At 40.1% G+C, this 27,910-nt stretch overlaps 2 protein-coding genes across 3 annotated transcripts; one reads left to right on the plus strand and one right to left on the minus strand.

The window, feature by feature from the left end:
• Window positions 1-559: 559 nt before the first annotated feature.
• On the minus strand, window positions 560-6,618 carry LOC144647130 (uncharacterized). The gene is made up of 5 exons (XM_078506886.1): window positions 6,234-6,618; window positions 4,099-4,195; window positions 3,828-3,938; window positions 2,790-2,852; window positions 560-1,977 (listed from the first exon to the last, which is right to left on the minus strand). Exons 1-5 carry the CDS (start codon window positions 6,341-6,343, stop codon window positions 1,870-1,872), a joined length of 489 nt encoding a protein of 162 aa, XP_078363012.1. The 5' UTR covers window positions 6,344-6,618; the 3' UTR covers window positions 560-1,869.
• Window positions 6,619-6,721: 103 nt separating this feature from the next.
• LOC144647096 (EF-hand calcium-binding domain-containing protein 5-like) lies at window positions 6,722-26,952 on the plus strand. 2 transcript variants are annotated; one of them, XM_078506844.1, is made up of 19 exons: window positions 6,722-7,657; window positions 9,599-9,662; window positions 9,804-9,877; window positions 9,987-10,099; window positions 11,558-11,600; window positions 12,335-12,434; window positions 13,416-13,760; window positions 14,268-14,390; window positions 14,761-14,920; window positions 15,954-16,035; window positions 16,586-16,739; window positions 17,367-17,503; window positions 18,236-18,637; window positions 19,719-20,000; window positions 20,590-20,696; window positions 21,805-22,058; window positions 22,557-22,653; window positions 24,414-24,649; window positions 25,552-26,952. In XM_078506844.1, the coding sequence occupies exons 1-19, from the start codon at window positions 6,827-6,829 to the stop codon at window positions 25,776-25,778; spliced, it is 3,831 nt and encodes a 1,276-aa protein (XP_078362970.1). In that variant the 5' UTR covers window positions 6,722-6,826; the 3' UTR covers window positions 25,779-26,952. The 2 variants fall into 2 exon arrangements, with proteins under 2 accessions (XP_078362970.1, XP_078362971.1); XM_078506845.1 differs by having other exon boundaries at window positions 13,416-13,742.
• Window positions 26,953-27,910: the final 958 nt, after the last annotated feature.

The raw sequence follows: 27,910 nt of genomic DNA on the forward strand, positions 1-27,910 counted from the left end.
GGTAAAAGGGGAGGGTCACATGTTTTTATGTGCGTATTTGTGTAGGGTCATGCAACAAAACATTCTAGGAAGTGGGAGGGCCACGAATTTTTTCGCTAAAAAATTCTAAAATACCCCGGCCCCACCCCCCCCCCCCCCCCTAATAAAAAACGTATCTTCCCTTAGTTATTTTGAACTTACGACTCAGGGCTAGGGATGAACAGACTGACAAGTGCCAGAATAGACAGAATATATACAGACATACCGGTAAAAAAAAGTTCTAAATTGTAGTTTTACTAACGCATTGTACCCCGTTGTTCACGTCGCAGAGGAAAATTCGTCTACATGAATAGTTTCTTTGGAGGATTTAGCAGAGGGGCCCGTCCCCTTCCTTAATTTTAATAAAAGGCATTTTTTAATGACTCCCCCGCTAAAGGTTTCTGGATGTACATGTACACACATAAAAAACAACTGAAAAAGGCCCCTTCTTAGTTCAAGATCTGGATCCGCCAGTTAGTTTTACCTGGACCTTGTTTCACTTTTTCATTTATGTATTAACATTTCACACTACACAGTCCTGCAGGTTTTACTGTTTTAATCGTGCATTATAAGTGCAGCGAGCACCATTTTAACCCGGCATTTAACGTGATAGGACACCTCCGTGAAGTAAATTATAGAAGTCACGTGGGAGTCCCATGAGAGTGTTAACTCTTGAAGTACTCTACGGTCTTCTAAATAGACTGCAAAACAGTTTGTTGTTTTTTGTTGTTGTTGTTGTTGTTGTTGTGTTTTTTTATTACGAACGAGCGCAGCCTTCGAGCAACTAGATTGATCCACGCTAGCTCATGCCACGGCGGAAGGCCTCCTACCGCCTTGCTCATGCTTTTGCAGCTTTACGCCTTCCATTATTTTGCACTCTGTCTTCTAAAGCAAGTCTATTAACTGCGGGATGTATATATTATTATGTACCGTTCCTCAAATTGAACCTTTACTGGTAACTATACGAGAGACACCCCAATCTCTACATTCATTAGCCTGTGGGCTTGGCCTCTCTCAACACATTCATTCACTCTTGACTCAAGTCCCCCTAGAATATTTTTAATATTAAATATAATATAAACGAAACTGAAAGCTATAAGAAGTGTAAAATTAAGATTTCACATGGAGCTAGCTGCTTTATCCTGGAATAGGAAACTATTATGATTGTTGTCATTTATAACATAATATGTTATGCTTAACTACCTTAAGCTCCTGAGAAGCAGCCAGGCACCCAGGAGCAATTAAACTAAAGCTGGCATTCAAAACGAAAAAAGAAAGATTTCATGGGCACTTCCTCGATAGTCAAAGAATTTGTCGTAATTTCCAAACGCCTATATTCGAAACTTACTAACGTTTCTAACTGGTGGACTCCTCCCCCAAAACCCATATAGGTCAAATTGCTCAAGTAAGACCAAATTCGTTAAATTCCTAATTTTAATTCGCTCGGCTATTTCATCCGAGTTCAACATTTAATCCATAAATTTTCTAATTACTAATTTGAGCTAAAATAACTTAGAACGAGTTGCTTCGCTTTTCCAAAGGTAAATGTGCGGCTCCAAGAAATATCCATAAGAAGGGGGGGGGGGATAAGAAGGACATTGGAAATTCTAGAGGGGAGGGTACAACAAATGCCAAAGTTGTTAAGGAAAATTTGAAGCTAAACTGGAGGTGGAGGCTGGGTGGCTCAAGCCAAATTACTTCCATGGAAAGGGTATGAGTATTTTCTGGAACAGCACAGTGACCTTGGGCCAGATCTTTGATTCTATTTTGACAATGGCTGCTGACATCAAACTTTGAAATTTAACTCCTAAAGTGTAAACTACAATATTAAAATATATAACTTTAACATGTTTAAGGCTCGTTCTTTGCTATTTCAATGTTGAGCTTCATGTGTTGTCGAATTCTCTCCAGCCTCATCTTGTTGAACTTATTGTCATAGAAAGGAGCAAAGAAAAAGATCTGAAAAATAAAGGTGAATCAAACAATATCAACCTCATTTATTAAAAAAAAAATGATTTTAAGCTTAGTAATAGAGTGTACTACCATAGCCTAAATTTTTTTGCTTCTGATGAGGAGTGGGAAACATTTTGTAATATGGTGGGGAGACAGGGGGGTGTGAACCTCCCACCCCATATACCTATTACACCCACTTCCCTTACCTTTTGCTTTTGTTGCCTGCCCCTTTTCATATTGGTTCCCTCCCGGGGGTGGAGGGGGGACTCGCATATGAAAATGACGGAAATGCTCGTCATCTCGCTCAGGGGTGTAAATTTCGGATTTCTGGTCTCCCTTAGGATCCGGGCAAAACGCCAATATTTTTAGCCATAATGGTTTCGTTTTGGGTTACACACGAAGAAATATACAAATATACATTTCTATTCTTAGTTTTTGGTATCTTTTAGGGGTCAACAAGAGGTTGAGCCACACCCAGATTGGTCTCTTTTAGGGGTTATTTTTAAAATTTCAGACGAGCATCCCCGTCCGTTTCATATAGGAGTCCCCCCCCCTTGGGGGTTCCCTCCTCTTTGTCCCATATATATCTGTTGTTGTGAAAAGTAACAAACTTTTGCAAAATTTTACTTGTTTTCTCCCAGTTCCCAACACCCAAGGAATCCTGCTTCCTGCCCTCTTTTCTTTCACCTCCTGCCCAGTTTTCCTGGGATCCCACCCCCTGTTCCCTACGCAATATGGGGATCCTTTCACAGAAGGTTTTTCAGGCATTGGCACATATTTAACTGATTATTTTAAAATTATTGACAGTTTATTCCTACCATGTTCAGAAGAAAGGCAAATGGAATCATCAATGGAAGAAGGCCAGTAGAAAATGACCTTGCCTGTAAAATATTAAGAAAGTCGGAGTTATCTCTTTATCAGCATAATAAGAAATGAAATCAAGTGGAGATTATTTATTTAAAACAAGATGACTAATTCTCAGACCAGGCCTGAAATTAATGTTCTGCCAGGTCAGTGGAGGATCCAGACCTTCAGGTCCGGGAATAAGAGGGGGGCCCGGCCCATGACAATTATTTTTCTCGGCTCTACAGGCCTTGGTTTGGCCTGAAAATAAGGTGGGGCCTGCCCCACCCCTAGATCTGCCACTGCAAGTTACGAAAGCCTTATTGCTAGTGCTCTGGACTCCAGCTCAAAGGGGTATGAGGTTTGAGCCCTGGCCAGGATCACTGCATTGTGTTCTTTGGCAACGCACGTTACTCTCACAGTGCCTCTCTCCACACAGGTGTATAAATGGGTACTGGCAAATTTAATGCTGGGGAGTAACTTGCAATGTGTAGTTTCATAAAATATCCATACCTCCCCCACAGAAGGGATTTTTTAAAGAACCCCCCACCCCTCTGGAAATTCCAGTTAAATTTCATACATTTCTTTACAATTTTTTGGTCTTTGAGACCCCAACCCCCCAGAAAATTTCCAATCCCTTCTGTGGGGGGAGTATGGATATTTTCTAGAGCTACACATAATGGACTAGCATCCCATCCAGGGGGAATAGAAAATAATATGCAAATACTACTAGTCAATTCATGCTACATCCAGCCTGATGGACCACTAGTCTTCAAGACTAGTGAATGCAAACTTTTCCTTTACCAGTTATCACCACTGATGGTGTAAACTTTTATTGTGTGGTGCATGTTCAGCAAATATCCATACCCACAGAATGTTTTTTGGTTTGAGACCCCTTCTCCTCCACTCTGTGGAAATCCCAGATTAGCTTCTTTAAAAACTTTGGCTCTGGATTTACCCCATGTGACAAGATGGGTCAAAACTGGGAACTCACAGTTTTTGTTTATACTGACCTTTGCAAGTGTTCCTCTTTCTGGCCCTGGCTGAAACTCTATTTCTACAATGTCTAGCCACTCAAATTCAGTATAACTAAAAATTTGTACAAAATTTCTACCAGGCCGAACCTAAAAAACAAGATTATTAGCAGAATTAAAATAAAAACAAATCAAAGAAATCAAATTTAGCCATAGTCTAGTTTTATCTCCAGCTTTCTTGCTCAAAGCTCGCTTACTAGTAAGCAGCATTTATATGAATGTCATTCCTTTAAATCTGTTCTGTACCCACCTTGTTGATGTGCATTTTTTCTTTCTCACTCAGTATTGCTACAGCTGATGTCACATGCTCTAAACACACTTCAGGAGTTGCTTCTGGTATTAACCAACTATTGATAAAAATAACATAAGTTGTCATACATGTGACATGTGCAATGTTCAATTTCAAAAATTTAAAAGGTCTGTTTGTTAAATTCCCCAGGCAGGAGGGGGGGGGGGTGGGGGGTTACTCCCATAAATTTTGGATAGGGATGTGCCGCGAAGGTTCTTAAACCCAGACCCTATTTAAGGATAAAGAAAGCGAAAATTGTTACCCTTTTTAAAGCCCAAAACCGAAAAATGACATCCTATTCAAGTGGAGGAAAAGCGTTATATTATTAGATGACCCAAATAACACCTAACCATGCACAGAAAAACACAGATCGTTATAAAATCGCTATAATAATACTTGAACAGATAGTTCAGTTTTAAGATACCTTATTTTTCATTTAGCTGGTCGTTTATTTTAGCTGATAGAATTTAAGTACCCTATATCTAAGGATCACACTGGGAACACAATGGCAAAATTAGAAGCAAAAATAACACCCTATTTAAGGACCGAAAATCTTGAAAACCATACCCTATCCTGCAACACATACCTATATGGCCCATATATAGGAGTGGTACCCTTCCCTGGGAGGAGAAATAAAACATGAAGAAATAAAAAGTGCCCTCATACAGCTTTGGCTGTCTAGAAAGACCTATCAGACATGAAGAATGGTATCTTTTAGGGGTCAAAAAAAGTTTGAGCCATGACCGTATTAGCCTCGATCCCACGCAGTCGTTCTTAGGGGCGATCGTGTTTCACTCCTAGTGAAACACAATCGCCCCTAAGAACAACTGCGTGGGAGGCTATGATCGTATTGGTCTCCTTTAGGAGACCAATTCTCCTTTCTGAGAATCATCCCTCTCTCTTTCATATGGGAGTCCCTCCCCCTCTGCTTAAATTTCTTGACTCAAAGTCAAGAAAAATGGTAGCAGTATGTTGATTATTAACAACCTCATTAATACCATCAATTAAGTTTATAAGTTTACTTTTTGTCAAACATTTAATAATTTATACACTCAGGTAAAATCAAGTAGACCAAGTTATTTTTGTTTAATAATGATATTATTTAGCATAAGAAAATGAATATTTTTCAGTCGACAATTAATATATTACATCTCGATTTCTCTATAAATTTTGGCTCAGAGGTGAGATCTTTTTTAATTATGTACTATAGCAACCATCAATAATTCAATGTTTAATTAACATTCTAAATTCTTGTGTCAGACATGTCTTAGTGAGAAATATTTAGATAAGACTTAAAAAACTCATTAATAATTCATAAAGAAAATACAAAAGAAATTAACGTTTAATGAGTGTCTTTATATCTGATAAAGACACGGCTAAACTTTTCGTCCAATTTTCTAGGCCAAAATAACCCTAAATCTAAATATTAGTGCAAGAATGAGTTGATCTTCATCAGAAGATTTTTAAGCCGTTCAATAAATTCGCAGTTCGTGTTTTATCAAGTCTAAAACACTCGGCTGCGCCTCGTGTTTTAAACTTGATAAAACACTGCTGCTCATTTATTAAACATTACTTAATTAAAAACAAAATAAAGTTTTCAAATTAGCATAAGAAACCGCAACTTTTAAACTTTGTTAAGGTGAAATTCGACAAAATATTTTTACCAGTCAACATAATAGTTTACAAATTTTCAATAAAATTTTAATAACTGAGTTATGTAACAGGGAAAACAAAAGAAATGTAATGTTCAGAAAGTACATGAAACTCTTTCAACAATCTATTTAATCCATTGTTTGGACTCGTGTATAAAGGTCTATAAACTCATTACCAGCTGACAGTACAATGACAAAGCCGTAATACATTGGCAATATACCAAATAGGTTGAAAGGCGTACTAAAATATTAAATTATCAAAGTGCGTGCTTGCAAAAGTTATCCAAAGATACATCATTTATAAAGCGATAAGAATGGTCATGCTATGTCTAGATTCGGTCTGAAATCTTTCTTTTGAAGCTAGATTTAAAAAATATATATACACTCGACAACTGGCAAAGTTAAAAATTTCATTCAACAAATAAATTTAAGCAAGCTACTCACGTTTCTTTTGCGCTATGTAGATTTCTTATTCCAGGTATCCACATGGCCGGTCTCAGTGCTCCCTGAATTGGGGACTGCCACATAGCACAGCAACAATCGGCAGAGGCCATTTGATCACAGCTTCTTTGTAAAATCACTCACACAGACCAGATAAAAGCCTTTTATGTGCCTAAACGTGTCAAAAACGAAAGTTGGAGGGCCAACGAAAAACCCACCAGATGCTATATATAAATCTCCAATGAAACAACTGGTAACATCAGTCCTCTCACAGCTGCACACTGTTTCAATTAAGCCAAAGCGGATAAAAAACTACCAGTAATATCAACATAAAATGCAAAAAAAAATTACGAGCAAATGAAATGCAAATTTTCGTGACTTAGTGCAAAAAAATTCCAGGCGTTCTTTTAGCAAACCGAGCAGCAGGTGGCATGGTAAATAGTCACAACAGTTGTCATAGAAACCGACAACTGTTCTTTTTCCGCCATGTTTGAAGTCATAACATTCGCGAACGCAGAAGATCGATTAATTCTCATGTTGTTCTAGAATCTCACCAGGATCTCCAATTAGAATCCACTTAGCGGACTTATAGAAAAATGGCTGCAGCAATTATGCTGTCAAATGAGCCTCTGAACACTACAGAGATCGAATTTGAAGTGGATGATCTCGGAGGGGAGGCTGATCAAGAAGACATTCTTCCAAGATCAGAGAGCATGTCGCCCGAAAATTTTGAAGGAAGATCGAGAGCGTTATCAGTTTCTGATGTAATCCATCAGCAGATAGAGAGAGACGGTATGGCGTCTCCAATAGTAAGGGCTTTTACACGGAGTGCGATTAACAGATGGCGAACTAACGTCGAGAAAAAGATCACCCGTAGACTAATGGAAGTCAAAGCTGAGCGCAAGAAACGAGATGCTGAATCTAAAGAACTTACGCGCCTTGTTGCTAGAACAGTTCCTCTGGATGTTCTGGCTAAGGACTGGCTTAATGACAATGACCTAACTTCGGATGTAAGGGTGTATATGGTTGAAAATCTTTTGCCAACGTTAATTTTGGGAGTTGAGAAATTGTTGAACGAGGTTGAAAAGAGAGATCTGGCAGACTCGGAGGGTTTTTGTCCAGATTTTAATCCCATTGATTACCTGGCCCAGTTTTTGATGAGAAATAATCCCAAGTATAGTAACTTTGCAGAAGCTTCGCCATATGCAAAGGGCATCCGTAAAGTAGTTGAAGACCTCAAGAAGGAGGTGTTTTCAATGGAGGATAACAAACTTGCTAAGCTTAAGGCTGATGCCAAGAAAAGACGTGAGGCAAGAGAGAAAGAGGAGCATCAAAAGACTATGGAGAACCGCCGTCGTTCAATTGCTGTGGAGGAGCAGTTTCCTGAGTGGACTGCTGATTGGAATGGTGTTCTTCCCCTGTCTGTTGTAAGTGTGTACGGCTGTAATTATCTAAATACAGTTAACAGAATTTTACCCACCCACTGGGGGACTCAGGTATCCAGAGGTGTCACCCCGTGGGGGTGTCACACTAGTACAGTATCAAAGTTTTTCAACGTAGTATACCAGTACACCAGAAACCCATAAGGGTTGAAACGTGTAACGCGCGCGCACAGCGTTTGAATATTCATTTTGCTAAGTACCATAATTTATTTGGAAACAGGAAGAATTTGTACGCGAATGCTTATACACGAAATGACACACGCAACATAATTTTTGGTTTTGCGGTAAGTTGCTTGAATTTCGACCTAAACGCGGTAAGTTTCTTACACAAACTAAAGAAATACACTTAGTGAATCGAGGCGACGTTCTCCAGACTACTTCAAGAAGATGAAACAGGAGAATTTAACCAAATCCAAGCTTGTTCAAAAACAAGATTATGTCATCAAGTGCGAGCTAGCGCACGCTGTGAATTTAATCCAAATATAGTAGTTTTGATTGGTTAAATGGTTCTCATAATTTTCCAAATATGGTACTTAGTGTAAACAAATGTGCAAACCCTTTGTACAATGCGAATCATAGGGAGTTACACATTTCAACCCTTATGGGTTTCTGAGTACACCCAACATAGCCATTATCAGACACCAAGGGAAAGTTACTCAGCAGGGTCGGATCCAGGATTTCAAAAGGGGGGGTGGATGGCAGACCATTAGGGCCTAATCCTAACCCTAACCCTAACCCTAAGTGGCGGCAGACAGCGAAACGTGGCGTAACAACAACCAGACATGAGCGAGAGCTAGTTTTTCTTTCTTTATTTATTTTCTATTTCAAATAAAGTGACATTTCGAATTTTTTTTTACTGAAAAATGAGGGGTGGATATCCACCCTATCCACCCCCCCTGTATCCGCCCCTGCTCAGGTTGGCACTAAGTATTACAGAGCATGAACACATAGTTCAGTTGGTTTACTTAGTGTCGCCCCATCTAACTGCCCCTGAGTCTCTGAAGATACTTTACTGCTGGCCCAATCCAACTGTTCATCAAGTAGTAAAGGGTTCCCCTTGTAAAGAGTTGCAAACAAAAAGGAAGTACTCGGAGGGCCTGGGAACCAGCCTTGTGTTTTATTTGTTCTTCCACTTCTGCTTAATCCCGACAATCTAGTTTTCACTGGATCATAACTGTGAGAGTCATAAGCAGGATCAGAAGGAAATGGAATCATTCCAATTCTTCCCACTCCGATTTTGTTGAGCTTATGACTCCGCATTCTCGTCCCCATAGCCCTTTCGTTTCTCTTAGCCGGCTGGGCCTTGGCACGAGGAAACAAAGGGCTCTGGGGACACAGGATTTCCAGTCCTAGATTCTAGGACTTCCGGTCTTCATGTATGCAGTCATGACGTTTCAAAAGAATGTATGAGAGAGTCGTTACGTTTTCGACTTCCGTTTAGGAATTCTTTGTTCCAAACAGCCAATCAAAAAAATTCGAATTAATTCAAAAATCCTATGTCCCCAGAGCCCTCCGTTTTCTCGTGCCAATCCGGCTAAGAGAAACGAAAGGGCTATGGGGACGAGAATGATGACTCCGCTTACTACTCCAATTTTTTATATTCACTAGGTCAGTGTGTGCTTATGAATATGACTCCAATTACAACCCTGACTCTCTACCGCTAGTGGAAACTAGCCTTTATAAAATATATTACAGTATAATTCAAAGTGTGTCTCTCCACTGTAAAAAGGGGTGCCAGGGTGTAATATTGTGACTTGAACCAGCATTCCTTCCAGGGGGATTAATAAAATTACATACATGTATACTCCTTGTTTCATGTTATAGAAACCAGAGTAAACAGTCTCATTTGTGACCCACTCACCTTAGGACTAACTTCTTGTTATAAAAAAAAATAAAATAAAAACTTCTTGTTTTATCTATCTATAGGTTCAAAATGTGCTTAAATCATTTGAAGAAGTTGCTGCAAATCTCCCAGAAGAAATCAGAAAAGGTAATAATGGACTGAATGGACTGAATTATTTTTTCAAATTACATGTGTGTCATTTGACAGTATTAAATAAATTTTAATGATGTAAATAGTTTTTTGTTATCAGTGTGTAACTCTGGCATTTTTATTCATTTATTTTGGCAGGTGCATCTTTTCTTATTCCTCTTGAACCAACAGACTCCAGTGGCAAAATGGTGAACATGCAGCAATTTAAAGATGTAAGTAAGAAATGCCCATATAAAACTAATAAAATCTTCAAATCCTGTTAAATTATCTTTGTAATCAGAACTGAAGGCATTTTTATTGTACTTTGTGTTTTGTTTATAGTATATTCGCCCTTATGGTGGTAATCTCTCCAAGGAAGCTTTCAATGCCTTTATCGAGCACTTAACTCGCTGTGCAGCACACTACCGAGCAGCTACTGTGAAGGAAGCCATGAGGTGAGAAATGTCTGATGCTTTGGTAACTTTCATCAACTTTGATTTTCTGAGTGAGGGGGTTAGTCTTGAGAACGAGCATTGTTGATAGTCTTGATGAGTGAGTTTTACACACCTGAGCAAAAGTCATCTACACAAGTTTGACTCTGAAGATGGCTTCCACTCAGGTTATTCTAATGTCAGTCACCAACAACAGGCTCTATATATCTTTCTCAAGGCTCTACCTATAGGCTATTCAGGTTCAGTTCCTGGGCTTGGTATCCCTGCCCACTGGACCTCACTTGAAGTTAAACTTTCTTACAGAGGAGGGGGGCGTGGGAGCAGGGTTACACCCCTTCTTATTAAAGCGTGAACACTTAAAATATGTCTGGAATGTTCTTTGTGTTTTAACCAATCACATGCGAGAACTTCAGACCGCAGAAACCACAAACAACGAATGGGTTTCCATCGGTCACGTAACAATATTTAGTTGTTTCGCTCCAATTTACAAGTACGGTAAACACTAATTGTAATTCCTTCCTTTTTGAGAACATTAACTGCCCTACTGAAAAATATGTTTGAGTGATTTTTTTTAAAGAAAAAATTGAAAAACCGATGCGCCCGACGCTACGATTTGCCCCAGTTGCCGCCAATTTTCAAAAATTGTAACGAATTCGTATCTGCAGTTACCGTTCGCCTGAAGGCATGTTACAATATGTACTGAGGTTTTATCTCACCCCAACTATTGTATATGTAGCAGACCTAAACACTGATAGAAGGAGGGTTCGTTTCTTCGATAACAGCGGAAAGGAAAAGCGAAAATCAAACGATTGAACGATTGACTGAGGTGTTTACTTTGCACCAATCACGCCAACGTTTTGAATAATTTTCGTCTGGAGCCTTTGCAGTTTGCAGTCCTACGATCATGGAACCTCTGATTGCCTAAGGGTTGAAATCGTTTGCTGAAATAAATCGAATCCCTTGTTCTACCAAAAAGATTTACAATCAGTAACGAAAACTCCACAATTTTCTATTTTATATTCGGTTTATCGTGTTACATCTTATGTCTAGACGTGTCTACAACATGCTGCATGCACTGAACCATGTCGTATAACGTCGCTAGAGAAACCCTCCTTCTTTTCTTTCAAAAATCCCTGAAACCATGTTCTGGATGTGGCCCTCGATACGAAAGAATAGCAGTTCTTTAAATTCCTGAAAAAGACAGAGCGTGATCCTGAAACAAAATAAGAACTAAAGTTGCTCCGTGACCGATGGAAACCCATTTATTGTTTGTGGTTTCTGCGGTCTGAAGTTCTCGCATGTGATTGGCTAAACACAAACATTCCAGACATATTTTTTAGTGTTCACGCTTTTATAAGAAGGAGTGTAAAATACAAACCCAGCTGATTATTGGCTGTGCATTCATTTGTCTCATGGGCATAAAAAAATGACAACCCTTTAATTTTTTTTATTCTCTCATAGACTTACTCTGAGAAACCTTTTCTTGAGTTGTGACATGAAGAATGTAAGTTGTACACAAAAAGAAAACACTTCTACAATGTCAGGGTCGTAACCAGGTATATTTTTTCATCATTGATCCCAAATTTTAGCTCTAAATTTTGTTTCCTGATCCCCAAAATGCAGCAACATTTGATCCCTGATTCCATTCTGATCCCATCTGATTGGCCGATCCGGATTCCATGACTTGTGACCCGGAATCCCGGGTCCATGATCCCGATCCCGAGGCTGTGATCCCGATCCCAAGGTTGTGATCCCTGATCCCATATACCTGGTTACGACCCTGACAATGTACCTTCTAACAATTTGGTAGTTAAATTCTCTGACTACACCAAGCACATTATTATTATACACTCTCGCATTGCCTGTTTTGGAGCTCAGGTGCATGTAAATGGGTAAACCACAAGGGTACAAGACAAAATGCTTGAGGAGAAAACTAGAGGAGGAGCAATACGTATAGATTACTCATTTCACTCTAACACCTAATATAAATAATAATTTTATTACTACATGGTAATTAATTATTAGTTTTTACTGCTCAACACATTGACATATTTCAAGCATACATACATACATGTCATACAGTAGTTCTGTCCTGTTGCATACGTTTTTTCTCTTATTTGTGGATTGGTATATGAAAAGGAGTTAGATGTCTTTGCTAAATTATATCTAATAAAAATGTTTAAATTTTATTTGTCATGATGCACCTAATTAACATAGTCATTCTTTCCTTCCTCGTAGGCTGGCCATGTAGATAGAAAGCGTATTTTGGATATTCTCGCCTCATTTTATGACAATGCAGTGGAAGCATTAAGGAATTCTTTGCAAAACCCAAGAAAATGTAAGTTTATTTTGTGGGAATAAGGATTTCTTTGGAATCAAGGAATTAAATGTATGGTAAATTTAATTTCTAGTGATTTTTAACTGGGCTTCTGCCACTTTTGACAGTCAAAAGCTTGCCTGGATACAGAATAACAGTGCAGATAATTATTTGGATCAGATTGCAATTGTATTCTCTTCATATAAAACAATCTATGGATAGAGATTTTGCCTACCCCTGGTATACATGTATGATAGTGTTGATATTTTCTTTTGCATCTGGTTTTCATGGGGCTTTGACTACCAGCTCACTCAAACTTATCAAATGCAAATATAAGCAAATTATCTGGTAAACAGAAACAATTTGAAAATGCAGAGTTTTAATCATGGTGATAGTTCAGTAATACCCTTTTGTTGAAATCGTTCATAATAAAGGTGGACAACAATATCATGGAGGGGGACAGGGGTGCAAGAAACAGGAAAATAGCGGGCAGGATGGGGACGGGAGGCTGGAGTAGAGAGGGTGGGAAGCCATATTCCCATAATTTTAGCAAGCGGGCACATTTTAATTGGGCGAGTGCTATCTTGGATTCGTACTCAGGAAAGGATTGGGAAGAGAGGAGAAAATGCATCTCAGGGAGTAGGAGTGAGGCTGAATGTAAACCTCTCTCTTCTCTCATCCAACATGGCGGCAAATGTACTCAATCACAAGCTAATACTGATAACTCACACGCCCACGGAAAATGCCTGCACTGCAGGCTAAATTTCCAAGGTGGTGGGAACCAGGAGAAATCGAAAAGGATTTTGCAACATTTTGTAATATTTTGTACTAGAAATAAGCACAAAGAGGCAGGAACTAAGGAAGGAGGTAGATAAAAGGTATAGGACATAGGAAGTACAGAGCCATCTGCTCTGCCCCCACAATAGCTTTAGACCAGGTGCTTTGTACTTGCAGTTAACATAGAGATGTTTGCCAAGCTAACCAAAACTCATCTGTATTCAGGGCCTGTTTTGGAAATAGAAGAAACCAGTGATGAAGATGAAGAGTTTAACCAGAAACAAGATGCTGGAACAGGCACAGATGAGGAGCAGAAACCACAGACAGAACAAGCAGAGCCTGATGAAAACGTAAAACAAGAAAACACAGAACAACCAGAACAAACGTCAGAAGAGCCACAAGGAGATGGGAATGAGAAGACAGAAGAAACAGTGGCAGAGGAAGAAACTGCTCAGGAACCAAAGGAAGGAGAAGAAATGCCTGCAGAAACTAAGGGAGGAGAGGAAAATCAATACATTGAAAAAGCTGAGGATCAACCTGGAGATGGAGGCGGTGATGAAGGAAATGAAGGTGAATAATTGAAGTTGAGATGATAAAATCCTTCACATGTATTTGTTGTGAGAAAACATTGATGATCACAGTAGAAATGCCATGACTTAAGTCAAATTCAAGAGTTGTGTACATGAGAGTTTGCAGTCAAAACGAGACCTTGAAAGGTACAGTAAAAATATTGCCATTTTGTCCTGAACACCCTAAGTAAGACCAAAATTCTAAATTTTCATCCCTAAGTGAGACGATGAGTATCCTTGTCCCTTTTAATATGGGAGTCCACCCCCTTCCCCTGTTGCTAATTGAGGAGACCATAAGTAAACAAGCAAATATTGCAAATATAACAGAGTGAAAGAGCAAGGAATAGAAAGACTGACATTGAACAGTTTGAACTCTCACTAAATCTCCCTGGGTGTCTTACAGAAATGCAGGAAAAAGTGACCTAGCTGAATTTGGGACTCAACTTAACTTCTAATAAATTAAAGCAGACTAAAATACTGGGTTTTGTTTCTTGTTCAAAATCAATAGATGGGAAAGGTGATGATCAAGATGAAGTTCTAGATGAAGAAGCCGAGAAAGAGAGGATAAAACAAAAATTGATAGATGATGAAGAAGAAGATAGAAAGTTGTTGGAATCTATCCCTGATGAAAGTAGGTCTCGTTTGACATTCATTGTGATTTGTTTTTCTTATATGATAGAGTAGCATGAAGAAACCTGGTGAAATTCTTTTAAGGATCTTTAAAGATCTTTGCAACGATCTATTGAGGATCTTAAGGATATAGGCGTGGATCTTTATGAATGTTTAAATCTTCTTGCAAACGACTCTTCAAGGTTTGTAAGGATCTTGCAGAGATCTTGAGGGATTTTCAAAGATTTTACAAAGATCTTTGCAATTTTTACTAAGTTCTTTGTAAGACCCCAATCCATTGCTGTCTTGTACACCATACCCCAGCAACACACCAACATCATGTGGGATCAAGATGTCATGTTTATTCTTTTCTGCTTTGTTGTTTTAATTAGTTGATGACCAGATGTCAGATCAAGAAGACACCGAGACATCAGCCAGCACACTGCCAAGACCCAAGTCAGTGACTGAAGGATCAGCATTTGATGAAAACTCATTGAACCAGCCACAGTTTATACATCTACTGGAGAAGTTTCTTGGAGATACTCCAATCAAGTAAGTTTTGAATCTCGGATCAATTACAACTTCAACTTCAACTTTATTACTTCCATCACTTGCATAAATAATTTATAAATATTTTTTAACAAATAAAAGTGATGAGGAGTCACAGAAAAGCAGAAATGCTTGAAATAGTAGACCCCCTAAGCGATTACTACTTAACTGATTTACAATTCAATTAAAAGATAACACAATAGAAGATTTGAAGAAGCAATAAAGAGAAAAGGATTGTTATTGGAATTCTCGCCACACTGTCCCCTGAGATTCTATACACTTAAAAGAAAAAATTGACTTAATATCTTTTGTCTTATTGTCAATGCTGTTCCATTTTTGGTCCCTGAATGAAGGGAATACTGACCTAATCTGGATACAGTACAGCATCATCGTATAAAAGAGCGTTGCTGCTTTAAAATGAACTGTAACGTTTGATCAGATGCAACAATGCTACACAGTAATTGGTAGTCAAAAGATGGCAACATAAACAAAATCCCTGTCCCAATGAAATGTTGCATGAAAAGTTTCCTTGATTAATTTGAAACTTTGTCCAACATCTTGTAGCCTGCATAGCTGGTGGTTTTCTCACGAAATGGCACAATAATAGCAGAATTCCTCCCTGCGCCTACATTCAGGGCAGGAAAAAATCCAGGTCCAATTTCCCAGGGCAAGTAAATTTTACTTTTGGGCAAGTGAAAATAGAAGTTTGGTGGGCAAGTGAAATTAGCCTCAGTTGTCTTGTGAGTTTGAGTGACAGCGAGAAATATTTAAGTGGGGACAAGTGAAAACTGAAATGTACTGGCCCACTAGTACTGGGCAAGTGTATTTCAAAAATGAACATAAACGCTGGCTAGGCAGGCTAAACACCTTACAACATCAGACAACAGGTTGGCCAAGCAGTAACAACACAATGGGACAGTGGGCACGGCACTATTGCAACCATGGCCAATTGCTGACAAAGAAATATATATACCTTTGCGATCAAATGAATCTGTTTTAACAAGACGATGTTGTCATGTTTTGTTTATTTTTACAGGCAAGTGTTTGATGACCTTGTGCGTTTTGTAAGAGCCAGTTATGTTGAAACAGATGATGAACGAATAGCGAGGATTAACAAGGTGGGTTTATGGCTGTGATGATTTACTCTGGGTGTAGGCTGTGACAAATTAAAAGGCGTTTTGGACATATTTATCGCACAGAATGGCTGGACAACAGTATTTATTCATAAGCACCGTAATAACTCGGCTTTTTGACTTTCGAAGTTCTACCTAATGTTTCGAACTAAGTAGTTTTGAAGAGTTACATTGTATCGCAGCTGTAGCCTAAAAAGTAAAAATTTAAAGGTTTTATACATTTAAAATTAAAAGGCTGCACGCATAGAGCGAACGTATGCGAGCGAAGTATGCGTGGGCTAAGATGGAGAGATGGTCAGGTCACAATGTACCGAGCTCCTACAAATCTGCAGCTTTTACTTGGTTTGTCACGCGGTGTTTCACTCGGAGCATCGAGTGACGACCCGGACAACTTTGCAAAGGAAACTACAAAGCCTCATATCTTGTGAGGTGTTCTTCCGTCAATGAACCATGGATTATACATGTATGTATGCGATACGTGTTTAAGAGGAAGGTAAGTTAATTTAAAGGCGTGGACGTTTTATTGCGTTTCCAGGCTCGTTTGGAAGCTCGTTCTGCCAAGAGGCGCCGTCAAGTTGATTTGCTGTATGAGTTGTGGGATGTGAACGCCTCTGGCTACCTGGAGCTGGAAGAGATTCAAGTTGTATTGAACAAGTGGCGCTCCGATGGAATTGACAACTTCAAAGAAGGTTAGGGTTTTCAGTCTTCTTCAACTGATTAAATATACCAAACTTTCCGTTGAAAGTGGCTATGTGCCATCTAACTCCGGTTCAGTTCTATAACCTGATAAAGCGTCTAAAAGTATTTGCAATTGATCATAAATAGGATGCAAGTTTGATACTAGTGCATCGGAGGAAAACCAACCATTTGCCAGATACCAGATTCAAAACCTTTATTTTAAATGATTCCTAAGTTACCAAGGGTGCCAGAAAGTTCTTTGTTTGTTTGTTTTTTTAAGTTGCAGGGAAACTGCGAAAGAAAAAATAGAACCTCTGACGCCCAAGGTATTCCTAAAGGCCTGACAAAACGAGGAAACATGTTTCTAGAAACATTTGTAGCGCGCGTATGTTTCCCCAATGTTTCCCAGTTTTGCCACACGGGAAGCATTGTTTCCAGTGTCAATTTTTGTTTCCAAAAAGCAAAATTTGCTTCTGCTTTACCGCAGAAACATTCCGTGTTTCCGCGCGGCATGAAACCAGGGCAAAACGAGGTCAATGAGGAAACAGTTACGGACACATGTTTCCTCGTTTTGCCAGGCCTTTAGATTCTCAAACTGAAAGGATGCTAATGTTATACTTGTCATTATAAAATTTCAGCTCTGAAGGTATTTGGTCAGGTGGATAGCACCCTTAACAAGCGTACTTTCCGTGATTGTATTGACGCCATAGTCAAGTCGTTTCCGGACGAGGATGTGTTTGAGTCGCTGATCCACTTTCTTACAACAAGCGTAGAGGTAAGCCTCGACATCATTGAACTCATATAGCATTTCCTTTTTTCACTTCTTTTAAAATGATCTAAGTGGTTTCGTCTTAGTGAGGTTGCCAGATTTTTGCGTGAGTTATATAGAAGAAAAGCGAAAAATAGCGGATTTCTTGTTTGACGTCGTGTTTTTAACGGGTCTCCAGATGTGTTGACCCCTTTGTAGGGGAATCCTTGTTAACAATATTTGCTTCATTAGCATGAGTGCTTCAGTTTCTGATTAAGCCACAAAAAAAATCAATTCTAATTAGTACTTAAGTTATAAATTTGAGCCCGATGTATTAAACACTTTTTTCTGTGATGCGGGGCGGGTTTGAAAACTCAAAAATTTTTGAAAAATGTATGGGCTCATTTCCGCTTTTGTCACCCAAAAATTTTGCTGTCGTTGAAAGCTAATATTTCCTTCAAAATTACACCCAAAGGCTACATAGCACGATGCCCTCTCTACGCAAAGTCGTATGCCAATGAGGCAAAATGTAAACTACGAAACGAGCAAGGATTCCCTTAGAGGCTGAGTCAGTGTGGAATTGAGAATCTTACTCTTTGGAAAGATCGTGTTTAGGACAAACTCACTGACCAGCTAGCTATGGTAGCGACAGCAAATCATTTTAAATGAGATGTAATGTAGTGTTACCCAACATGAGAAAATTCGTTGTTACCTGGGCGTTATTTTGCTGACTCGGTCTGTTCACTCATTTTTTCACAGCGGTCTTTCGAAGAGCGCAGGCGCGGTGATGCACGGAAGAAATGGATGACGATGATCGATGCCGCTGCTCAGACCGGCGGCGCACAGCTAGATCCAGTCTACCGCGCGGTGTATCATGTTCTCTTCAAAGACGCGGATGAGCACGGGCGAGGAAAACTATTGAGTTCTTCAGTATGTATGCTTGAAAACAATGACGATCCGAACCAGATACACCGCGGCGAGACAGTGTTACGTTATGTCTCGTGCACAATGGATGACATTCCGTACGTACTCGGGAAAGTTTTGTACAGGGATATGAAAACAGTTAGCTGGAACGCAGTGGATTCTGGGAAACCTATTCATGTGCCTAAAGTATCGACCCACTCGGGTGTGACAATGTGGAATCCTTCCCGCAGAGAAGAGGTAAGAATTTGGAGTTGAACTCTAGGTTGATAGAAGTTGTTGAGAAGTCTGACCACATCGAGATCAGAAACACTCGCCTGCGGCTCGTGTTTCACCCTACATTTCTTTTGTGCTCTCGTCGCTTTCTTTTCACACTTTCCTTGCGTGCTTTATAACAGAACAAAACACTGTCTTTTTTATTAGTTAATTAAATTTAACTGCGATGAAGACTCTGTTTACTTTATAACTCAGTCCTCTCCTCTTCACAACCGTGAAATTTTAAAGAAACACAATAGATAAAATTTGTCAGTACATGGTTTTCTACGTCACATTGCGTAGATTTGCTTACAGTCCTTGAAAAAAAAAATGGGACCATTTTGAACCTAGCCTACGTTTGAGATTTGAGCCGAAAGATGGAAGTTCTGTGGTAAAGACTTAGCGAGGTAGACATCCGTGTACTGTTAAGTGATTTGTTGGTCGGCTACGATTATAGCGATTTTCGATTGAGTGTCGTCAGTCTAAAACCAAAACTAAAGTAATCACTCTGACCAATCACAAAGGACACAGACAATCCAGTAAACCAATCAAAACTCAAAGCAAATAGCGGGAAAACTTGTGTGAGAGAGTCACGATCGGTTTTGGTTTTACTTCTGATTGGTCAAGAAAGTGACGCGAGTTTTTCAGTTAAACGAATCGCTAAGCGCAGTAATGCAAAACCAAAGCAAACGCAAATTACATTCGACACTCAAGTGAAAATCGCTCTATGCGAGTGAAAATAAAAACCAGTCCGAGACACTGTACGGATCTTCCTAGTGCTACTTTATTAGTATGGCTTCTTTTTCGGATCGAATCTCGCGAAAGATACGAAAATAAGCCCACATCAAGAAAAGCGTCTTTTGTCAATTTACTTTGTAACTGAACATTTAATCTTCCCTAAGCGCCAAAAAAACTCACTAATAGTCTCAAGGATATATGAAGGTTAATAAAGGTTTTATAATAAAGGTTTTATGCTTCAGTTTCACAGTTCTAAGGTGATAAATTTTGTACTGAGAATGAAAACACTTCATGTCTCACATTCACTTTAATTCATCATCTCTTTCAGGGAGGAGACGGTTCGTTCATTGCTCTGCCGTTAAAAGATCACGAGCGGCGAGTGATCGGAATCCTTGGCATCGACACACTAGCAGATCCTCACAAACCCGTCTTTATCACACATGAGATCAGTTTCTTCCAGGGCGTGGCCAAAGCCCTGAGTCAGGCCATCCAGTTTGTGGACATCCGCCGGAAAACGCTGAGAGTTGCTGAGTCAGCAGTGTCGTGGATTTTACGGCGCAGTCCCAATGTGCAGAATGTCAATGTTTACCTAGTGGAACCTGGGTTAAAGGTCGGTAAATGTTTTCTGGTCGAAAATGAGCTGATAGAAGTTGACAGTTGTGAAAAATTACATTATTCGTGGCTTGTCTGACGCTGCGTTTCGTCCCTGCCAAGGGCTTTTTGTTTTGGCAAACTCGCTGAGCATCGCTCAAAGTCCCGTTCGCATATTCTTTTTCGATATAAGGCGAGATTACTGTCATCATTTTATTTGCGAACGGGACTTTGAGCGCGATGCTCAACGAGTTTGCTAAACAGAGAGGTCTCTTGAAGAGTCCCTTGGCCTGAACGAAACATTACGTCAGATAGCCACGACATATGTTATTTGTCACAAAAAGAAGCCGCGCAGAAAAAAATTCAAAACTTCGAGCGTTGATTATTTAGGGCTAACGATTTAAACGAAAAGTAAGTTGGACCAGATTTATTGCTGAACATGGGTTTAAAGGCGACTCCGCTATATCCACGATTTGGCTAAGGCTTAGAGGTATTGATATCACGTTGACCACATTTAGATGTAGGTGAATCAAGTATGGTTATTGGTTATTTTCTAAGCGTTGCCTAGACGTGTGTTTTTCACTCTTTCGTTTACCTCTTGTTGTTAGCCTACCGACAGTTTAGTCCTTCGTCGAATGATGACCCTGGCTCATAACGGTGTTAGTCAACACTACACAAATCCACCAAGACTGGACAGAAGAGACAACCTCTTCAGGTGAGAAGCAAACAACCCAACTTCTTTATATGCAAAGAAATGATAGGGAAATATTCCATTTTGCTGAACAGTAGACAATTTACTCTAAGGTAATTTAAAGGGACTGTGTCACGGCTGAGTTAAGTTTTTTATTTTTAAGTTTTGCCAAATACTTGCAGTGAAACTTAATGTTTGCAAAGAAATTACTCCATTGGATCCAAATGACAAAACCATAGCTTCATTGTAACCAAATGTGTCTCCCGGGCGTTATAATTTAAAGTTACAAGCAAACGAGACAAAAAGTTGAAAACTGTTCAGCCCAACAATATTTTTAAAAAACCCATATTTCAATCCGTTTCAATCTTCGTCACTTTTGGCCATCCGTTCCTTCTTTTGTATTTGCTTTGTTATTGAAATGTTCTTCTACTGTTTTGAGAGGTTATTTTTATAATTTCACCGAAGTTGATGGTCGTTTCCCATGCCTAAATTTGGCTAAAATCCGTGACACAGTCCCTATAAGGTGCCGTAAAGTAACCCAAGAATTTCCTTATGAGTTGTTAGCCCTAGAAAGGAAATCGGGGACCACACGATGGAAAGAAAAATCCTTTGATCTCGGTAGGATTCGAACCTACATCTTCCGTATTGGGGTACAATACATCACCTTAAATTACCTTAGAGTTAATTCTCTACTTTCCAGCTTCTGTGGGAGGCGCAGTGGCCTAATAGTTAGCGCGCTGGACTCTGGATGAAGCGGTCTGGGTTCCAGCCCTGGCCGGGGCACTGCAGTGTGTTCTTAGGCAAGACCCTTTACACTCATAGTGAATCTTTTCACCCAGGTGTATAAATGGGCAACGGCGAATTGACTGCTGGGGGATAACCCTGCGATGAACTAACATCCCATCCAGGGGGGAATAGAAATACTCCTAGTCGCTTCATGCTGCAGAAACCGGGATAAGCTCCGACCTGATGGGCCACTTGGCTCAAAATATGCAAACTTTCCTGCTTCTAATATCAGTAATACGTGGTGCAACATTGGATTCACAATTGTACCCTAAATATTCCCTTTTGGTCAGATATAAAGAATTAAAGTAGACAACATATTGACAACAAGTTTACTTTTACATTTCAGGGACTATTTGTTTAAATGTGTGGAGAGTTCAGAAACCATCACTGCAGATGCGTACGGGGAGCGTCACATGGCCTTCCCCCTCAGGGATGGGGAAGGAAAAGCTGTTGCCGTGGTGGACATTAGTATTGGTGAACTCAAAGCACTTCCGCCGCACGAGAACAAAGAGATACAGCGCATGCTTAAACTGCTGGCCAAGGCGCATAGAGAGGTGGCGCGAGAGATTAGTGGCGCCGCCGATAAAACCATTGTGTTGGGTGAGTTGATCTTTCTTTCAAACTGGGGAGAAGACAGCGTTGTTTGTCTGTTTTATGTAAATATCTTGGAGTAACAATGGACGCACAATGGACCTAGAAGCCGCATAAAAGCAATTTAATCAAGAAGATAAGTCATCGCATATCCGTGTTCAATCGAATCTGCCACATGCTTGATTACAAGACTCGCATTGCTTATTACAACGGTCTAGTTTTGCCTCATTTTGACTATGGCGGCTTTTTCCGGGGCGACCAACCTGACTCTATGTGACGGGAGCTTCCTCATTAAAAATTTTTATTTTTATTTTTAATTTTTTTTTTTTTTGTTTTGTGGGGCGGAGTGGGAGTAAGAGGGTAGGAGTAGCCTCTACTTCCCGCCAAAACTTTCTGGCCATGGCTCGTTTCTTTGTCTGTTGCGCACGCTTAGTTTAAATATAGAATATATCTCGTATCTTCCGTTTCAAAGTAGTAATTGATATCTGATTCTTTTTGGTTGTTTAGAGGTGGAAAAGGAGTACGAAGACGCTCGTATTGACGTGTTGTTTGACAGACTCATGCTGCTGGACTTGAGGGAGAACGTCGGAAGACTGGACGCCAGGTAATTTGTTTATTTATATCTATTTATTGACAATTTCCACATATCACAATCACGATTTTAAAAAAAAAACGTTAAAACGTTGACGTACCTACTCATATTTACTCAGAAGAGCAAATAAAAAGTTAGCTTTCATTTAGCCTGCGTAGCAGGCGTCGAAAGGGGAGGGAGGGGGAGTTGGGAAGAGGGAGAGAAAGAGGGAAAAAACGGAGAGAGAGTGGGGACGAGAAGGGGAGGGACGCCTGCTCTAAGAACCCCCTTTTGTTCATTTCTGCGGCCGCTGGCGGCCGCAAAATTCTGATTGGCTAGGAAACAATGGGTATTGTAAAATGCAAGTTTCACAATTTTATTTCACAAACAACTAAGATGGCGGCGGTCATGGACGTATTAGCAAGTGCTTTAAGAGACTAAATCTTGCTGATGGAATATTGTCTTAAAACCGAAGCAAGAATCTGCTATCACGGCTCTTCTAGCCGGTAGAGATGTCCTGGCGGTTTTGCCTACCGGTTACAGCAAGAGTTTGATTTATCAAATGTTTGTGCATGCAAAGAACCACGAACTATTAAACGAAAATCAGTGCGATAATGCAGCAATTCTCGTTATTTTACCACTGAAGAGCATTATCGAAGATCAGCTCCAGGATTTGGAATCATTGGGCTACCCTGCGGCTGACTTGTCCAAATTATCGAGCGATGATCTTGACTTGATCCTTTGTCGCCTTCAGCCGTGTCTTCGATTTCCCCAATTGCACTTTCAACATAAAACTGCAGCGACTTCTTTGAATTGCACCGCTCCGTTAAATGTTTATCTGGTTCTGTTGTAGGCCTTTTTCCTTGCTTTCGTTCCGGAGTAACCGTCGTTGGAAGTTGACGTTTGGTGCTGATTTCTTCGACCGTTGACTCGCAATTCGCCGCCGGAAAAGCAGTGGCATTTCTGGAAGTTACAGCTGTCTTGATAAAATAATAAAACTCCGCAGCATTTCGTATTTTGCGGCCGCAACTTCTGCAAATGCGTTCTGACAAACTTTGGCATTTAAGTAACGGAAATTCAATCGAAGAACAGCAATCTGCCAGAACTGTTCCTGGACTCTCTTGCCTTGTAGATTTCGTAAATAAATTTTCAAACGACGCTCTTGAACCTGATGGACTTTCAAATCAGCACAGAATCGACAGCGATCATTGAATTCGTTTTCCTTCTTATTTCAACCCGTTTTGAACTATTTGTAGGAGTTGCGGACATTTTCACGCTAAATCATGGCTGTCCCGAGGTGAGATTTTCTACTTTGCACAAAAATACTTGCGCTTCCGGAGTCCCGGGAAACAGAAATTCCTGCGTGTCTAAGAAGCGTGCGCTGCGTTCTGATTGGTTAACATACTAACAGTTAACTGACAGTTACTCAATTGGATTACCAGAAAATTGGTGGGCGTTATGCAAAATACCGGGTTCTTACGGCAGGCGTTCCCTCTTCCCCTCTTCCCCTTCTTTTCCCCTCTCCCTTTCCCTCCCCTTTTTACGCCTGTCACGCAGGCTAGCTTTCATTAACAGACGCTGTTCGGGAAAGTGAACCCGCACTCCGCGGAGAGAAACAAAAACAGCACTAGATAAAAAGGCGGTTTCGTCTGCGAGTACATTCATTCTAAAACCAAGCAATTGGTCCAACAGTTTCCTACTTCGGCATGCCTCCGATTACCATGGTGTCAGTTTTACGACAATCCTTAGAAAATTGTGATCCTGTCCTAAATGCATATTATTTTAATCCACAGAGCCTTTGCTGAGATCAAGAGCTACAAGGACCCGCCAAAAGTGATTCACGATATTCTAAAGGCCGTGTTAGGAATCTTTTACACAGATCGTCAGCAACAGGAGAAGTTTAACGAGTGGAGCATGTGTAAACAGACGGTGAATCCTGACCTGGTTCGTCTTATCACGTCCTACGATCCCACGGCGAAGGCGAACTCAATTGGTGTGGACGCCAAATCGTTAGCTGCAAAACTTCAGAGTAAGTGCTTTCCTTTGTATTTCATTATGTCGATTTCCTTGCATGTAATTGGCTTAAAAAGTCGTGGAATTTGCCTAAACAAATCATAGCAGAGATATGATTTCTTGACCAATCATGCGCAAAACCGAAACCGATGATGTCATTTGGCTTCCTGCGCTTTTCTAGCCCCCTTCGCAGCCGTTACTCAGCTCGTCACACAACACCTCTCAGCAACGGCCAGGAGAAGCGTTGCGTGACGACCTAGATAACGGTTTCAAAAAGCCAGGCGCTTTTATTTCTTTTACTTTACATATTTTGCATCGAGCTCTGGATGGCTTTTTTCACTTTTTGTGACTATTGTGATAAGCCCAGCAGTGGATTTGACCTAAATTTTGTGACAGTTACCACATTTGCACAACCTCCTTTTTCTTCAAGCCCTTGCAAGAATTTTCTAAGACGTTCTACTCGCAGTGTAGTGACAAGTGAACTGCTGTGATGAAATTACTTTCTTTGTCACGGAACATGCGTGACAAGTTTCCATTGACAACTTTCGAAGGGCGCTGTCACACAAGAACCTCGCATACTTTTGTGCTTCATTGTGAATTTGTCCTTATTCGATGGTAGAGCGGTTTACAATCGAGTGTTATCACTCTGACCAATCACAAAACACACAGACAATTCAGTGAACCAATCAAAACTCGAAGAAAATACTTGTAGCCGGCGGGAAGCGCGGGAAAACGTGCGTGCGAGCAAGTCACAATTGGTTTTGGTTTTACTTCTGATTGGATAAGAAAGTGGCGCGATTTTTTTAAACCAATCACTAAGCATAGTAATGCTAAACCAAAGCAAATGCAAATTACTTTTGAAACTCAAGTAAAAACTGCTTAAAACTGACTGTTAATTTACTTGTTTGTGTTTTACAGATGTGCCTCAAGGAGCAGTAGCAAAGCACGGCTCATTACCAGCTCAATATCTGTTCAATTGGGCTTTTGTCTGTTTGTCGCTGATCGAGCACACAGAGAAGATGAGCGAAACACGTCCTGGAAAAGTAGTGAGCCCACAGGCCAAGAGTGACGTGATGACCGACATGGGAAAGGGCGGACGGCCCTCGCCACAGAATACGTGGACCAGATCTGAAGTGACCGAATAATTTAATGTCCATCTGAGAAACTGGGTAGAATTGCTCTTGTATCTATTAAGAAGCATTGTCAGGGATTTCACTTCAATCACTAGGGCTATATCTACCTTAACCTTCGTTAAAAAGTCCATGTTCAGTTAACTACAAAACAGCCTACATTTTAGCGTGAGCTCGGCGTGTGAACGAACGCAGCTTTATAAAAAGGATCTGGAGAGAACGAATAACGTGCAAAGGGATAACGGTCTCGCGAGACGCGCGAGGTTCGCGCATACGACTGTTTTGCATTCTAGACCATGCAATAATTCGGTATGCATCTCGAGTACTAGGGAGATATTGTCAATTTTGCCAGTTGCCAAGAAGGAAAACCTGATCGGAGTGCCTTTCTGTTGGATGGGCCTCGTGCTGTACAATCTACAGGATCTAAAACACCGGCCTGCATTTCGACCTTGACATGTATGAGCAGTCTCTCTTTTTTCTTCGTCCACCAAGCGTCGGACATTTTTCGCCCACTCCCCCCTTTTTTTCCCTTCACGCTCGACAAACTAAGAAAAAAGTGGGAATCCTCGTAGTCTAGCGTGCATTAATCGAAAAGGAATTCGACCTAGGTTGGACATGTCAACAGTTGTCAAAATCCTAACAAGAAACTGTAGCCATTGGCAGCACACATTACTTTACAAGTAACAATTTTAGGTTATAAGATACTTTATATAAGTAATTTTTTTATAGTTTGTTATAAAATAACGAAAAATATTACACGATCTCTTATGCTCCCATACATTTTTAGGAAGTAATCGTCTTCGGGAAGCGATCCAAGCCGTTAGTAAAACGGGGTAGATGTGAGCAGTGGCCTTTTTCTCACGGTTTGGATCGTTTTTGCCGGAATTAGTAAAACTGTAAACTGCTGGGCAACGTTGGCAAAAGCTATAGAAACATACAGTTATTTCCTATTTATTACAAATAGCAATATAGTGTTTTTGTACAATATGTATATCTTTTTTGTAATTCGTGTGAAAAAGAAGCCAGTAAATTTTAAATTTTGTATTTTCGAATAATGGGTTATAACAGCATTCGAAATTTGAAGTATATTTTTCTAGTAACTGCTCTTGTATAGTTTGTTGATTTGTTTTTCACTTGAGAGTCAAATGTAAATACATAAGGTGTCTGAGTTCTCCAAATAAAATATTTTTAACTAAATTATTGTGACTTAGTTTTATGATGAATAATACTAACGTTTCAACTCGTCCGCTTGCTACGAGGGTCTTTTAGTGGGCTTAATTAAATCAGTGACAAAAAACTCCAATCAGAAAGAGCTGTAGACCCCCCTAGCCTCCCACGCAGTCGTTCTTTGGGGCGATCGTGTTACACTCCACGATCGCCCCTAAGAACGACTGGTGGAGACCCGGGAGACAGTAGTACTTATTGATGTTATTAACGATAAATCAGGGCAGACCACCTCCTTTGAAATGATGGAAAAATAGAAAATACGTATAAGGAAAAAGAAAATAACGCGACTAAATTAACGCGCATTGAAGAAAAATACTCCCAAAAAGGAAATAACGCGAAAGAGGGGGTAACATTAACGCGATGAACACAAAGAAAAAAACTTTGTTGAGACGACAGGAACAAGTTTATTTCAACACTAGGTGTATAATCCTATACATAGGGGTTTAACATAGACGAGGGGTTAAGCGAAGGAATCTGACCGTTTCGAGCGTTCTTCACATTTTTAATTTAGTGATACCGGCAGATTTCTTCCCTGATGAAATAATACAATTAAGGTTATGGAAATTAATATAACGCTCCACTTAATTAACGGTGCTGCCCTATGTGCCACACAGGTGTGGGCAGTAAGTAAGTAAGTAATTAACGGCGTGGAAATGAACGTTAACAAAAATTAACGCGACTTAAATTAACGTTTCGAAGTTTTGAAATTCGCGTTTATTTCCTGAAACATTAATTTGCTATAGTAAGGTTGTCAAGTTTCTCGTAAATCTCGTCGCCAGAGCCCTTCTGGTCAGCATCAAAAACGTGGACCCTGGCCTACTTCTAGTTTGAAAGTCCGCGCGATTAACGAAGTTCTGCGCAAATCTGATTGGCTGACAAGCGAAAATGTGCACTCTATGATAACCGATCAGAGTCCGCGT

This window comes from Oculina patagonica, chromosome 3 (genome assembly GCF_052425735.1).
Source record: "Oculina patagonica isolate OP01 chromosome 3, crgOcupat, whole genome shotgun sequence".
NCBI lineage: Eukaryota > Metazoa > Cnidaria > Anthozoa > Scleractinia > Oculinidae > Oculina > Oculina patagonica.